The sequence below is a fragment of the Nannizzia gypsea genome, genomic scaffold, assembly GCF_000150975.2.
Source record: "Nannizzia gypsea CBS 118893 supercont1.3 genomic scaffold, whole genome shotgun sequence".
NCBI classification, from domain to species: Eukaryota; Fungi; Ascomycota; class Eurotiomycetes; order Onygenales; family Arthrodermataceae; genus Nannizzia; species Nannizzia gypsea.
The window spans coordinates 3,040,541-3,053,998 of NW_003345199.1; the positions used below are offsets into that span (position 1 = coordinate 3,040,541).

Sequence of the window (13,458 nt, forward strand, 5' to 3'; positions counted from 1 at the left end):
GTAACAAGAAAGCTGGAAACGGAATATGGGAATAGGATTGTAGTGCAGTGCTTAAAGTGCGCATTGAAAAAGAGACAACCAGGCCCGCGGGACGTGGAATACATGATATGACATGGGAAAAAGAAAAAAATAGGCAGGAGAAAAGAGATATAGGAATGGCTTTTCTAGCAGTTGGCCGTTGAAGTGGATGGATGGTAAGAGAGTAGGGCATCTTTCACATCATCATGATATATTCTTCATTTGTCTTCCTTTCATATTTTGTTATCCTTGGTTGGAGGCTGCGGGTATCGTTTTATAGAAGAGCCATGCGCTTAGTATACCTTCTTCTTCTCGTCCATGCTGAGTTGTCCAGGGCCCATGTTGACAAGGAGAACCAAACCACCGCTATACATAGGTCAGCATGAGATCAAACGTAAGAGTCAACGTGAATAAAGACTTACACAATAGAAAGGATCTGGAAGAAGTCGTATTTGGCAAAGTCCTTGTGAGGGTGGTGGGGGTGGAGCTATTGAGAGCCAAGTTAGCGAGGTGGAACCTGAGATACGGGGAAAGAAGAAATATGGATACGTACTGTCCAGAAGTTGTTGACGAGGACATTGAAGATACTAAGGACAACGACCAAGATGACCGCGCTCCATTTTGCCTTGAATCCAACAACGACCATGACTGAGGCAACGAGACCAATGCAGCTGACGATGATTCGCCACAAGCTCCATTCACCAGAGAAGACAAATCCAATGAACAAGAAGATGAGCAGGACTCTGCCGGCGAACTGGACGTACATCTTGCGGTCCTTCTCCTCGAGCTGTGGGAGACCGGCGGGCATGAACTTCTTGCGTACCCAGGAGTCAGAGAGGACCATCAGGAGACCACCAATGACACTTAGGTTGCGGACGATGAAGGTAATGTCGATCAGGAGACCGTATCCGAGAGCCTGGGCGACCACGACACCGAGGAGACCAGCAACAGCGTATTCACTGTGCTTGCGAGCAACGACAAGGACGGAACAAGAAAGCATGGCGATGACGTTGACGATGAGGAATAGGTGTGTTAATCCCCATGGAACTGTATGATAGGTTAGAACCATTACCGCCAATTTCAAAGTACCGAGAATATTCTTCTCTCTTCGGCCTTTTCACGTACTGTGCCTGAACTGATGGAGGTACTCGAGCTGGGGCGTCCATTGTGTGATTATCCGCAGCGAGTCTTCCAAGAAGGTGACCACAATGAGGAATCGACCGATTGCCGGGAGATGTCTACCAATATTCATAAGTTTAAACAGGCCATGAAAAAAAGAAGAATCAACTTTTCTTCCATTGCACGCGGAGAGATGGAATGGACATACGGCTTGATTGGATCAGCGACGGTATCTAACCAGTCCTCAATCTTGCTGGTCTGCTCCCGGATGGCATCCAACGGACTCGGGTCGCTGGTAGCGTGCTCCCTGCCAGGGCCGACGAAGGGATTCTGATGCCCGAGGTTGTACCCCGCCGTGCCGCGGATTTGGGCCATCTTTGACGAGATAGATGCGGTGGTTAAAGAGGGATTGTGCGTGCGTCCGACGAGGGCTGCTGGCAGAGAGGTAGAGCTACGTGGGTATCAGAGGCGTCGACAGCGGAGTGCAGAGAGGATTTCCTGCAGAATCGAGTCGTCTGCTTCCCTGGTAGTGTATATGTGTCCTCGCCGGGCGGGTTGTGGACAAGCAGGAGGACCCTTGTTCTTCTCGGCTGGTTAGCATTGGCCTGAACAATGACGGTGGGTTTCGAGTGGCGGACAAACAAACACCTTAATTCCCTCTAGTAAATGCGAAGGACGCTATCTCACGGGTCGAGAGCGGCCGGGCAGACAGTCAAATTGGGGGCCAGACGTCGCGGCGGCGGAGGTCAAGACAAGCTGCGCGGAAAGACGAGGTCGAGTCCTGGTGTTTTTTGGTGCAGGCGAAGAAGGTGAAAGTTGAAAGTTGAAGTTGAAAAAGCCACGGATGCGATAAGAGAAGAAAGACAAAGGTCACGTTTCGTCAAGTCACGGGACCAACAGCCAGCGAAGTCGATGTCAAAGATATTAGAAAGATATGGATTAATACAGAGAGAAGAAGAAGAAGAATAATAAGAAGAAGGATGAAGGACGGAGTTCTGGCAGCAGCAGACAGAGGAGCAGAAGAGAGAAGATAAAGGAGAGGTAGATGATTCACTACTGAACTGTTACTAAGACATACAAGAAGCGAGGAGGCCAAGGGGTGAGCCCGGCATAAAAAACAGCATAACGGCAGGACGAGGAAAAAGGGGTAAAAAAGTCAGGATGTCTGGCTGATGCAGGACGAAGCCAAAATTAAGGAAAAAGACGAGCATCGACATGCGAGTTGAGAGATGTGATAGTTAAGCACGGCGGTTAGTTGGTGAGAGTTGACTCTGGGGGAAAAAAGCAAAAAGGGGGTTTAAGCAAAAAAGCAAAGAGGGAGAAACAGAAAAAAAAATCAATAAATAAATACAGTCGAAGCGAGAAGGAAAGACGTTAGAGCGGGTTGGATCTGAAGAGGAAGAGGCAGATAAAGAAGGGAGAGAAAAAAAAGGAACGGTAGGTGAAATTGGACGGGATTGAAAGAGGCTGAATATTTCCCATGCGCGGTTGAGAGGAACACCATGAACTAGTTAGTTGAAAAAAAAGGGGAGCCTCGGAGGGAAAAGAGACCTGTAATAAAATGTGGATGCTTGGAGAAGGGCATATGTTGGTGGATGGGTGTGGATTTGTGACTGGGGTGTTTGTTGGGGGATGTTGGAGGCCTCTCTCTATGCTGTCTCATGATATGAATTTTGGAAAGGAGAAAAGAAAAGAAAAACGGCAGCAGTAGCAGTAGCAATATGTAGCTAACTACTCCGCAGTTGTAAAAGGAAGGTCATGTCATTAGTTACCAGGAGGTCTCGATGGGGTTGGCCTGGACCTCTGAGCTGCTGGCTTCGCTCATGGACTCGGTCGTGCCCTTGCTGCGCTTCTCCTTCTTGCGGTTGGAAACGGTGGTCCATTCGTTCTCACTGCTTCGAGTGTTGAGCATTCTCATCTGCTCTTCTTCCGAAGGTAGATCTTTGATCCACGGCTTCTTTCCGCTGCCGGTCTGTGTAGGCGTGGGTTGTGCAGGGGTCGGCTCAAAGGTGTCAAGTAATGGCATGACAGACGGCTGCTTAGTGGAGGTGCCGTTGCCGTTGGTGTTGCCATTGGTGGCTGGTGAAAGGGCAGGGACAGGCTTCCATGCGTTTGCGGGTGGTGACGATGCCGTTGATTTGGCCTGCTGTCTCTCGTATTCCCGGGCCGTGTGCATCTGGTTCTCGACCATTGCACGCCTGGCCTTCTCCGCCTGCTTGACCATCTCGTTCTTCTCTTCGCGCTTACGGCGGGCCTGGCGCTGCTTCTTAGTCTCTACAGACTTGAAGGAGTTTTGCTGTTTCTTCTTCTTGCCGTTCTGGGCATCTTCCAGGTCACCGGTCAGGCGGAGGACGGATGCGGCGGGAGCAGGCTCCTCGAGCATGTCGGTGACATCGCCGGCAGGCTTGACGCGGGGAGAGTTGATCGGTGACATGTCGTCGTCTGCATCTGCGCCAGTGGTAGATGAAGCAGCGGTAGAGACGTGGTTGGCGTGGGAGTCTCCGTTAGTCAGTGCTTGCTGTTCTTGTTGCTGAGGCTTCTGCTGCTTAGCCTGCTGCTGCTTCTTTATTTTCGTACCGGCACCAGGCTTCGCCTTAGCAGCCAGAGGAGTGCCGTTTCTTGCTTTGGAGAACTGTTTGGCAAATTCGTAGTTGTCGTCCATGCCTCCAATGCCGGTCGATACCGGCTCCTCGGCTTTGACGGCAGCTCGCTGCACCGTTTTGGTTTCTGGAACCGCTGCTGGTGTGTTGACTCCATTGCTAGCCTCGCTGGAGTTGTTTCTGCTGCTGTTGCTTTCCGGCTGCGGGCTCTTGCGTTGCTTGTTGCGCTGCTTAGCCTTTTCCTTCTTGCTCCCTGCCGGCGTGCTCTCTTGCCTCTCAGTCGGCTTTAGGAAGGCAGGCCGTGACTTGGGGGTTGAGCCATTCTTGTAGTAGTAGCCCAGTCCACCTGCAGTAAGGAGCAGGATGGCCCAGCTCATATATGGATTCATGTTTGCGCGGCGATCGAGTATAACAGGCAGATAGGTAGGTAGGTAAGTATCGAGGTTGTTGCGGTTGATTGTCCCGGGTGGTTCGACGCAAACGCCGAGCGGTCAGGAGTGAGTGACGAACGAACACCAGGCAGTTCAGGGGGGGCGCTGCCGGGCTGTCGAGTCGAGCAGTTGAGCGTCTGCTAGACGAGCTGGAGCAGACAGAAGTACTCCGTGAGATGAGCAGACAGAGACGCTCGGGATGGAGTAGTAGGTAAGTGGTCGATGGCCGGTCTTCAGAAGGGAGGATGCGAAGGTGGCTTGTTCTGCGAGCACAAAGGTCAGACGGGGCGCACAGCAAGGATCACACCGGGCTGGGGCTCTTGGTACTCACCACAAAGACAACCATCTCTTTGTAAGTGGCGACGTCGTGGGCGTTCTTCTGGTCGTTTGTCCGTCTGTTCTCCTTGTCTCTCTGTTGCGGCTGTCGTACGTTATATGTTGAGTGTAGTCGATGGCGTAAGATGATGATGATGATGATGATTGTGGTGGGTGATGGAAGAGGCGGAACTTCAGTTTGACCACAAAAAAGCTACCAGCAACCAGCAACCAGCAACGACAGCAGCGAAAAGGCTAGGACGATGAGCCGCCGGCGACACGCAGCGAGGCCGTTCAGCAAGATCTGAGATGAAGTGAAACAGCTGGGACGAGCGCACAAGGGGCTCTGGACGCGGCCGGCTTTGTCAAGGTGAAACGATGAAGACGGCGACAGCAAGAAGCAACAGGAGCAGGACCAGCGCCGGCAGCTTTTATTATGTGCGATCTCGGGTGGAAAGAAAGGACAGGCTGGCCAGGTTTCTGTCTCCTTATTCAATATCGGCCTGCATATTCGCATCCTTGGTCTTCTTGGGTGCTTGTTATACGGAGTTTTACTCAGCTTCCATTGTGGTGTTGGCCAGTTTAACTACTATCTACGACCGCCGTCTACAGAGTACAGCACGCGATAATACAGCTACGGGATCGACAATCTGATACTCATCGCATCGAGGCGTAAACATGTATGTATTACGGCTCTATCTAGCGGACGAGAAGCAAGACGAACCACGACTGCTTGCGCGTCTGAAATGCGCGACAGGGGCCGTTTCACCCTGAGGCCCGGCGGACGGGCTCGTATCTGCCTTCTCCGAGGGGCCGGACGGGCTCTCCTTTTCCAACCCCCTATCGAAATGGAGGATTAAGGGAGCCCACCAGCTACATTACACGCGGGAGATGGACGGGATGAATGGACATAAAATAAACATATTTTAGCTACTTAGTCTGCTCGACTCCATACACGTGGAGTTTTGGCCTCATCCTTGCTGTTTGTTTCGCTTAATAGCCGCTGATATTGATTCTAGGCCGAGCCGTGCTTGAGGGAGGCATGACTGCAGAGTCGCGCCTTCAGCAACATCGAGCACAACTAGCGAGATGTTGTATTTAACGACAACAAATGGAAGATGCGGCCGGAGAGAGGAAGAAAAACATGGCATCGCATCCTAGACGTCGTGGCTGGAAGACGGCAAGATGTGGTGGTATTCGATCCAGCGTCTGGTGTGCTTGATATACTGCATGGTCCATGTAGCGGCATGGTCAATTACTGGAGGATATCTCGATGTGCATACAAGTCTCAGGGATTTGGCTGCTGGCGGACCTGCGTCTGGAGATGCTATCACACAAGGTGCTCCCCCGGTTCAGTTGCCAGCCATCACCGACAAAAAGAGAGCAGCAGAGACCATTACACTGAATGGAGTCACCCTTGAGCGACTGCTGGCAGATCTTGAGACGTGCGTGGATGATCTTGTTCCCTATTCGACCGAAAAATCACCGAATGATCTCGTTCAAGTGAGTGGGTCGAAGATGAGATCCTGCAGACAGGCCATCTTCACCCTCATACGGTGGTACAGACAGTCAACCCGCTCGAACAGCAAGCCAGTAGCGAGCCAGAATGAGCGCAGAGACGATGATGAGGACCAAAAATCCCGGTTCAATCTTGTCAAGCCGGGAGACAATAGGGACCCTCGCCAGACCGGAAGGCTTCAGGCGACCGTCACAGGCAAAATTCGGCCGGCTCAGACCGCCACTCGACCGCTGTCCTGTCGTGAGCTCGCATGCCCGTCCGGCGACCTTGCTGCGACTTGTGAGACCAGGCCGGGCATGAGGCTGACGCCCACGCTGGCCCAAATGTGCAGGATGTGCTTCCCCCGTAGAGACGAGCGGCTGATTGGCGAGTATTGCGCTGATAAGTCCAAGAGGGAGTGGAACATCTTCTATATCCTCTTCGCGATACTCATCTCTATTTCTCTCGCTGGATTCACATTGGCTATACTCCGCAGGCTAAGGGAAAAAGCACAAAGGTCGCGGAACGCAGGGTCTGAGGTCCTTCCGACAAAACGGTTTGTAGATCCAGCCTCGACGCTCGTTAATCTGCCACCGGTTAAGCCCAACTCTAGACGGGTTGTATCATGGCTCAGGGGGATAGCTGCATGCGTTCGCGGCCCACAGACACGAGCCGATGTAGAGGAGCATCCAGCATTTGGCACTTTCACCGCCAATACGTTGTCTCCAACAACACTCCTGAACCAGGTCAATTCAAATCACCAACAACATCCTTTTCAAGTATCTGGTGCCCAAACTTGTGAGAGGCAGGCCGGGCTGAAGCTAAGGAAGAGCTGTGATTCTAGCTTAGACGTGCCTGGGAAAGAGGCGATGCCACGGGCACGAAGCTCAAGCGTGCAGGCTATTTCAAATACCGCCAATGAACCGCAACGCCCCAGCGTCGATATGGACATTCACCGCCCTCATACTGCGCAATAGATGGGTGAAGGTTATGAGGGAAAAGACAGGTATTTTTAGTTTCGTCTGTTTTTGTAGTATGGTATTCATATGGGAAAAGGGGGTGACCTCAGAAAATAGGATTGATAGAGTTAATCGTTCATTGCATAATATTTAGTCGTTCAAGGACTATAACCACGAGAGAATATACCATCCCCCGGGCAAGTAAAATGTAAACAGTAAGTCTCCTTGTACAACCTCGGAGAGAGATAACCCGAGACACAGTTAATCAGTAGACATTGAAAAAATGAATAAAATCATCCATTCAGGCAGTTGACAAACGGCAAACCAACAGCCTCCTTGATTTCCTTCATTGCCTGCACAACCATCTCGTCCTGCATCTTCTTGCCAACTAACTGAAGGCATACAGGTGCCGAGGCCTGAACCACAGGATCATAGTTATCCTGATACAGAGCGTCGTCATCATTTCTAGGCGTATATCCCGTTTCCTTGGGGTCAAGTTGTGCATTGATCCTGGTAACTGGGAATACAATTGCTGGGTAATCGAGGATATTCCAGATAGATGTGTAGCCCCAGTATCGGGAAGTGGAGAGAACCGGCGCAACATTGGGGTGGGCGGGGCATAGAATCACGTCCATGTCTGGTTCAAGCTTGTTCCATTCTATACATATGTTCGGATGGGGTTGGTCATAGGTTAGTTTGATATCAAGATATGCAGGGGGAGAGTAAGGATAAGATGAGGAATCAGATCGGGATAATGTTCGGGTATGTAGTTTGTATGGGGACATACCAGCCAAGTAATTGAAACGGTATGCCTCGCGTTTCTTCAATAGGTTCCAAAGAGCAGGGAGATCGTGGGCTTTAACGGCAGGGCTCTCCTTTGCAACCCAATTTGCAAGCTGGAGGGCAGACTCTCCACCTTCCTGGAGAAGAGCTTCGTATGATTTACCACCATCGGGAGAGTAAAGGCCTGCCTATAGGTTGGGGTAATTCGAAATATGGTTAGTGTCCCCGGAATTGGACGTTGGGATGCATGAGTTTTGAATAGGCTACTTACCAGGATCTCCATTGCCTCATCGTGGTGGAATGGTTTCCATTCAACCACCTCGACACCGGGGACTAACTTAAGCTTCGCCACAACTTCATGCAGGGCTCTAGTTACCGGTGGGAGTGGCTTTACAATACCGTCGTCCCACATAACGCCGACTCTGAACTTCTTTTCTCCTTTCGGGGTGATACACTGGGGCTGTTCACGCCAGCGTACCTGGTGCAGGCTTGGGTCTTTGCGCCAAGGCTCAGCGTCAAGGATGACTTTCATCATGAGATCGATGCCTTCGAAAGTTGGACATAGTGGGCCAGCACTTCCCCAGATTGTCTCGACGCCAATGTTGTAGGCGGTCCACCCGGTAAGAGGGATGCGATGCGTAGTGGGTTTGAACCCGTATAAGCCACAGTTTGAAGCCGGGGAGCGGATGCTTCCTCCTATTGAGCGCATAGATGTGAGCGCTAAAAACAGTCCATTGCCAAGGGCAGAGCAGGTTTAGATCTTTCACAAAAAGTAGCCTTACCCATGTCTGTACCAATACCAAGTGGGCTGCCGTAAAGTGCTTGGAGAGCTGATTCACCACCGGACGAACCACCGGGGGTAAGAGCAGTGTTGTGGGGGTTCACAGTTTCGCCCGTGACATTGCTTATCGTCTCCAGCATCAACTAATGACAAGACGCAAGATTAGATCGTTGATATTGGCAAATACAATGATGTGGGGCCATTAGGACTATGCACTCACCAGTGCCTGTGGTTCCGTTGTTCTCACGTATTCGACTGCTCCGGCTGCAATCAGAATCTTGAGGAGCTCGGCGTCATCGGGCGATTCGCGTCCTGTCCAGGCAACGAAGCCGGAGCTGGTATCGCATCCCTTGACACCCATATGAGCCTTGACACTGACAGGAAGGCCATGGAGGGGTCCGATCGGTTTCTTGTGCTTCGCAAAATACTCGTCCAGCTCCTTCGCCCGTGCAAGCGCTCGCTCTGGCAGTAGCTCATGAACACAGTTGACCTAGGTAATATAAGTCAGGATAGTTCTTGTTTGGGTTGATTTCTTCTACACCCCTAGATAACCGATTGCTCTAACTCACTAGCTTCTGTGCAACAACTGCTCGGCGGAGGAAAGCCTTGGTGACTGCGGTTGCGGTGATGGCTCCCTGTGCGAGAGAAGCTAGCAGTGACTGAGCAGATGATTCAGTAATGCCAATGTCTTCCTGCGAGAGACACTGTCTTGGTATGTCTGTCACGTTTCCGGAAAACTTCTCTGGGATTCGGGATAGATCAACGTCCACCTTGGAGAGTGCCTCTTCGCGGCGAGCTTGGAAGCGCGCAAGGCTCTCCTGCGCTTGCGTCATTCTTTTTGCAGTTTCTTTATGATTTTTTTTCTTGGTCGATTCAGAGGATGTAGTTATGAGCAGAGCAGAGGCGGGCAAAAGAATCGAGATAGAGCCTATCCAGATGGTCAAATGAGACTGTGTTGCGATATCATGTTCTCTCCAGTCATCAAGCCCAGAACTTATATACTGTGGGCGAGGGACAGGGCCACGTACGACGTATGTCTCCCACCTGGAGTATTTTCGGTTGATTCCGTGTCCGTAGGAGCAAAGCGGGAGGGTAATTATCAAGCTAAAACAGATGGCTGCGTCCGTAATTCGCTATAGGTAGGCGTCGGCAGTCTGGCTTGGAGGCCAAATACCGAATAGAATACCAGGTGGGCGGATGGAGTCGAAAAATCGGAGTCGAGATAAGAGGATCGCCAAGCGCAAGGCTGATCCTCTGTTTGTGGCCCAATCTGGCGTTGCTGTACATCGAGAGAAGCCAGGCAGGGATACTTCGGGGATGCAGGAAACCGTCACTCTCCCTGGTCAGACCTTCTTTCTCGCCCTGACCAGAGGGTTGATGCTCATGACGTGGGGCGCGGGTTCGCAAAGGACATCCGTTCCTGGTGCGGAAGCGAGGAAGGGCCCGCATTCCCTTGCGGCCCACTAGAAAGGGTTAAACTCAGTAACTATGTGTCCGTCAAAGTATCAGCAGCCGTCCGCTCGCCATGTAATATTACATACATAAAATAAACACTGACCGGGTTCGGGGTAGCAACCCTGGGCGAAAATCCATACTATGTATAGAGTTCGGTTAAGATCATGGTAGTTGCCGAACCCGCAGCATGACTCGAGCTCGCTGCCAGCCACAGTAGATCCGTTAGAAGAGCCTGTCGTGGTCTCGGACGTCTCGTCGTCATCGCTTTTTTTGTGATAGATGTTGCAGAAGTACTACGGACAGGGAAGAAGACCAAAGAGGCAACTTTGGCCAAAAAGTGGGGTTTCACGTGATAACCTTAAGCCGACGTCGTCCCGAAAGAACCACAGATGCAACAGTATAAAAATTCATGAAAAAAGGAGGATTTGTATCAAACATTCTAAAAACAAGAAAAAAAGGTCTATCAAGGTAGGATGTGTGCTTCTCGGAAGCTATGACAGGGAGAAAGAAAGTAGAAGGCAAGGAAGATAAACTAAAATAAGGCCCAGAAAAGGAATAAGGAAAAAAAAGGAAAAAAGAAAAAAGAAACCATCAATGTATATCCGCTGCGATCTAAAATATATCCTCCTTCAACTCTTCTGCAGCGCTCTGGACCCTGTCTTCCCTTCTCATGCAACCACTCGCATCTGCTCCTTCATGCCGTTCCCAAGCTCCTGTGGAGCCGTCTCCAAAAAGAGTGGCGGCTGCACCGCTGGTAAATAGTTGACTAATGTGGTCATGTACTGCACCGAGAAATCCGACCACGCGTCGAGAAGGTCAGAACGGAATTTGCTGCCCTGGATAGACTTTCCAACGTGAAGCCGGATCAGGTCACCGGAAGCAGCCAACATGGCTCGTGGCCCAGAAAGCCGAGCAATTAATTCTGAGAGGTCTTCTGGGTTTGGGCTGAATCGAAATTCCTCTGGATAAAACCGAGATGCTTCAACAACAGTGGAGTTTGAGATAACGGTAGTGACACCGTTGAGAGCCGCCTCCAATGGGGTGATACCAAGAGTCTCGTATCGGGATGGACAGATGAAGATTCCGGTGTGTCGTGCAACGGCGAATAGACTGTACAAGGCAGATCTCGAGACCTTGGGAATTAGCAGGAACAGGTGCTGGTACTGGGGTGGGACCTTGTCCATGAGTGCCCTGTGCTCCTTGCTATCTGGCTGCTCCCCCCCTGCCACGAAGACCCTGAGAGGGACACCCTGAATGCAAAGGAGAATTGCCGCGTCAACGAGCAGATCTATGTTCTTAAAGTAATCGAGGCGGGCAACTGCCGTAAACATCACTACCCCGTCAAAGTTAAACCATTCTTTGATGTATTCGGGGAGCTCGTCTTTCGTTTCTTCAGTTTCAGTCAGAAGCTCGATCGGCGGGCAAAGCTCGCGCAAAGCGGTGACGCCCCTAGAGGCAAGGAAATTTCCTTGAAGCTGCGAGTGCTGAAGGACGAATGCGTTTTCTCGGCTCTTGATTATTTCAATTCCCTTGTTTTGTTGCCTTTCTAGGTGCTCTGCCTTTTCCATGCTTCCAAAAGCCAGGGCGGCAGCTTCCTTGGAGAAGACAGACGCAAAACTTCCGAAAAAGGGGCCATGGTGTGTGACACATAAAGGGATATGATGAGGGTGGTACTCCATCAGAGTATCGGTCTGGTAGTATAGCATGGGAGTTCCCTCCATTGGGTTGGCAGCCTTGAGGATTCTGATACAGCTGAGAAGGGCATTTGCGACCTTGCCTGGATCCATCTGGAAGTTAAAGGATACGGTCACCGTAGAGATTGAGTTGAAAGCCTCGCTAGAGATGTAAGGATCCACAATATCCTCGTCCCTGTGGTACAGGATTATTCCCAAGAAGATACCTTTTTCCACGAACGCCTGAACGACTGAAGCAGCGAATGCAGCCGCTCCGACCTTGGCAGCGGCGCTATTGCCGGTGATCAGGTATCGCCTGTTGAGAACAACCACGGCAGGAAGTAAGGGTTTACAGTCTTTTGCCACGGCTGAAGACTGGATATTTGGGCTGGGGGATGCAGACTCAAGGATGAAAGGCATATTGAGATGAAAAATACGTGAGGATCAATAAATGCCAGTATTCAGCTTGGTATGGATGCTCCGATGTTGGTGGTTTATGATGGAGATAGAGGGAGTGACTTGTTTCCCATCCTTCATGATGATGTCGAAGGGCACTTATATACCTTGGCCATGTATGTATCATCGTACATAGGGAAAACATCCCGCGTATGCAGTATACGACAGATAACTAGCCATTCCTAATCCTCCCCGCCACTCCTCCTACTTCACCTCCCAGTCATCCTAATGCAACCCCCCCTCTGCTAAAGACGGCCGAAAGTAGCTGGCGATCCCTAGAGCTGACCGGCAATTTCGGGGTATCGCTACTCCTGCTTGGTGTTGTTAAAGTTGGTTATCCAAAGCTTATCAATCAGATTACGACAAGAGGCATCCATAGATCAGCCCTCTTATCGTTGTCTGTTGTTTTGTCATGTCTCTATTTCATCCATGTTAAAGGCAGCAGGTATGCATGTATGTATATCTCTCGAGTTCTGGGTCAAGGGAGGTAAAATAGAGTGAGGAATGGCGGGAAGATCATGGTGTCATCTGCATAGCACTATTTCGAGACAATTGATCAGCCTGGAGATCAATTGACAGGAAAACGCAGCTTATACTTGAGTCCCACTTGAATTAAGCATTGCTTAATCCAAGAGCATACGGTCGGGTGTAGTTTCGGATTGCGAGTCAGCGAGCAACCTAAGCTTGGTTATTCCCCTTGCCTCAGAGTCCACAATTTTCACTCAAGGACGGTGGCACACGGCTGACTTCCCTGGTCGCCCGCTGCATGTATCCATTCACTGGATATAGGCCTAGAACTGTCAGCTCTTGTTTTCAGCGAGTATTAAGTTTTATCTTCCTTCAGTTTCTCTTCCTCCTCGGCTACCGTCCAATGAAGGGTGCACCAAGCCAAGATGCGATATATAAGAAGTCGAGATTCCTCGCCTACTTAGAACCAGTAATATAAGTTTTATACTCCGCATATCGGATATAAGGCAGGATCATGTCCGGCCCGTTAGGCCGAACTTTTTTCTTTATGTGTGGCATGCGTATGGGTGTACGAGAATGCCTGCATGGGCTCATCAGCCAACCACAACGCATTGAAGTGGTGTGCTCTAGGGAAGTCGTCAAAACGTGCGACTTCGAACAAGCACTGCAGTCCAACGGAGATTCTCCTGTGGCTCTCCACTCCCGCTCCACTACAACCATAGTAGAATCCTCCACGTAATATGGGCTAGGGTAGTGGCTATGGAGGTGATATCTCGATAATTTTAAATGCAGCATGCTGGTACTACGCACTGGATGCTGGCGAACACGTTGGGCGAAAAGCCGGCCTTTTGGTTGGGGCTGCCAGGCAGGACTGCTGCAGAGGCGAAGCTTGATTTATGTAA

At 50.7% G+C, this 13,458-nt stretch overlaps 5 protein-coding genes across 5 annotated transcripts; 1 reads left to right on the forward strand and 4 right to left on the reverse strand.

The window, feature by feature from the left end:
* Positions 1 to 311: 311 nt before the first annotated feature.
* Positions 312 to 1,512, reverse strand: MGYG_04577 (ER-derived vesicles protein ERV29; the record flags this gene model as incomplete). Its single annotated transcript, XM_003174356.1, has 5 exons — positions 312 to 384; positions 441 to 505; positions 572 to 1,065; positions 1,144 to 1,256; positions 1,346 to 1,512. The coding sequence occupies 5 exons, from the start codon at positions 1,510 to 1,512 to the stop codon at positions 312 to 314; spliced, it is 912 nt and encodes a 303-aa protein (XP_003174404.1).
* A 1,393-nt stretch (positions 1,513 to 2,905) lies between these two features.
* Positions 2,906 to 4,126, reverse strand: MGYG_04578 (hypothetical protein; the record flags this gene model as incomplete). The annotated part of the gene is made up of 1 exon (XM_003174357.1): positions 2,906 to 4,126. One exon carries the CDS (start codon positions 4,124 to 4,126, stop codon positions 2,906 to 2,908), a length of 1,221 nt encoding a protein of 406 aa, XP_003174405.1.
* Positions 4,127 to 5,668: 1,542 nt separating this feature from the next.
* MGYG_04579 (hypothetical protein) lies at positions 5,669 to 6,958 on the forward strand (the record flags this gene model as incomplete). The annotated part of the gene is made up of 1 exon (XM_003174358.1): positions 5,669 to 6,958. One exon carries the CDS (start codon positions 5,669 to 5,671, stop codon positions 6,956 to 6,958), a length of 1,290 nt encoding a protein of 429 aa, XP_003174406.1.
* A 275-nt stretch (positions 6,959 to 7,233) lies between these two features.
* Positions 7,234 to 9,337, reverse strand: MGYG_04580 (acetamidase; the record flags this gene model as incomplete). Its single annotated transcript, XM_003174359.1, has 6 exons — positions 7,234 to 7,598; positions 7,728 to 7,911; positions 7,995 to 8,419; positions 8,506 to 8,647; positions 8,725 to 8,994; positions 9,074 to 9,337. The coding sequence occupies 6 exons, from the start codon at positions 9,335 to 9,337 to the stop codon at positions 7,234 to 7,236; spliced, it is 1,650 nt and encodes a 549-aa protein (XP_003174407.1).
* A 1,290-nt stretch (positions 9,338 to 10,627) lies between these two features.
* MGYG_04581 (hypothetical protein) lies at positions 10,628 to 12,052 on the reverse strand (the record flags this gene model as incomplete). The annotated part of the gene is made up of 1 exon (XM_003174360.1): positions 10,628 to 12,052. The coding sequence occupies one exon, from the start codon at positions 12,050 to 12,052 to the stop codon at positions 10,628 to 10,630; it is 1,425 nt and encodes a 474-aa protein (XP_003174408.1).
* Positions 12,053 to 13,458: the final 1,406 nt, after the last annotated feature.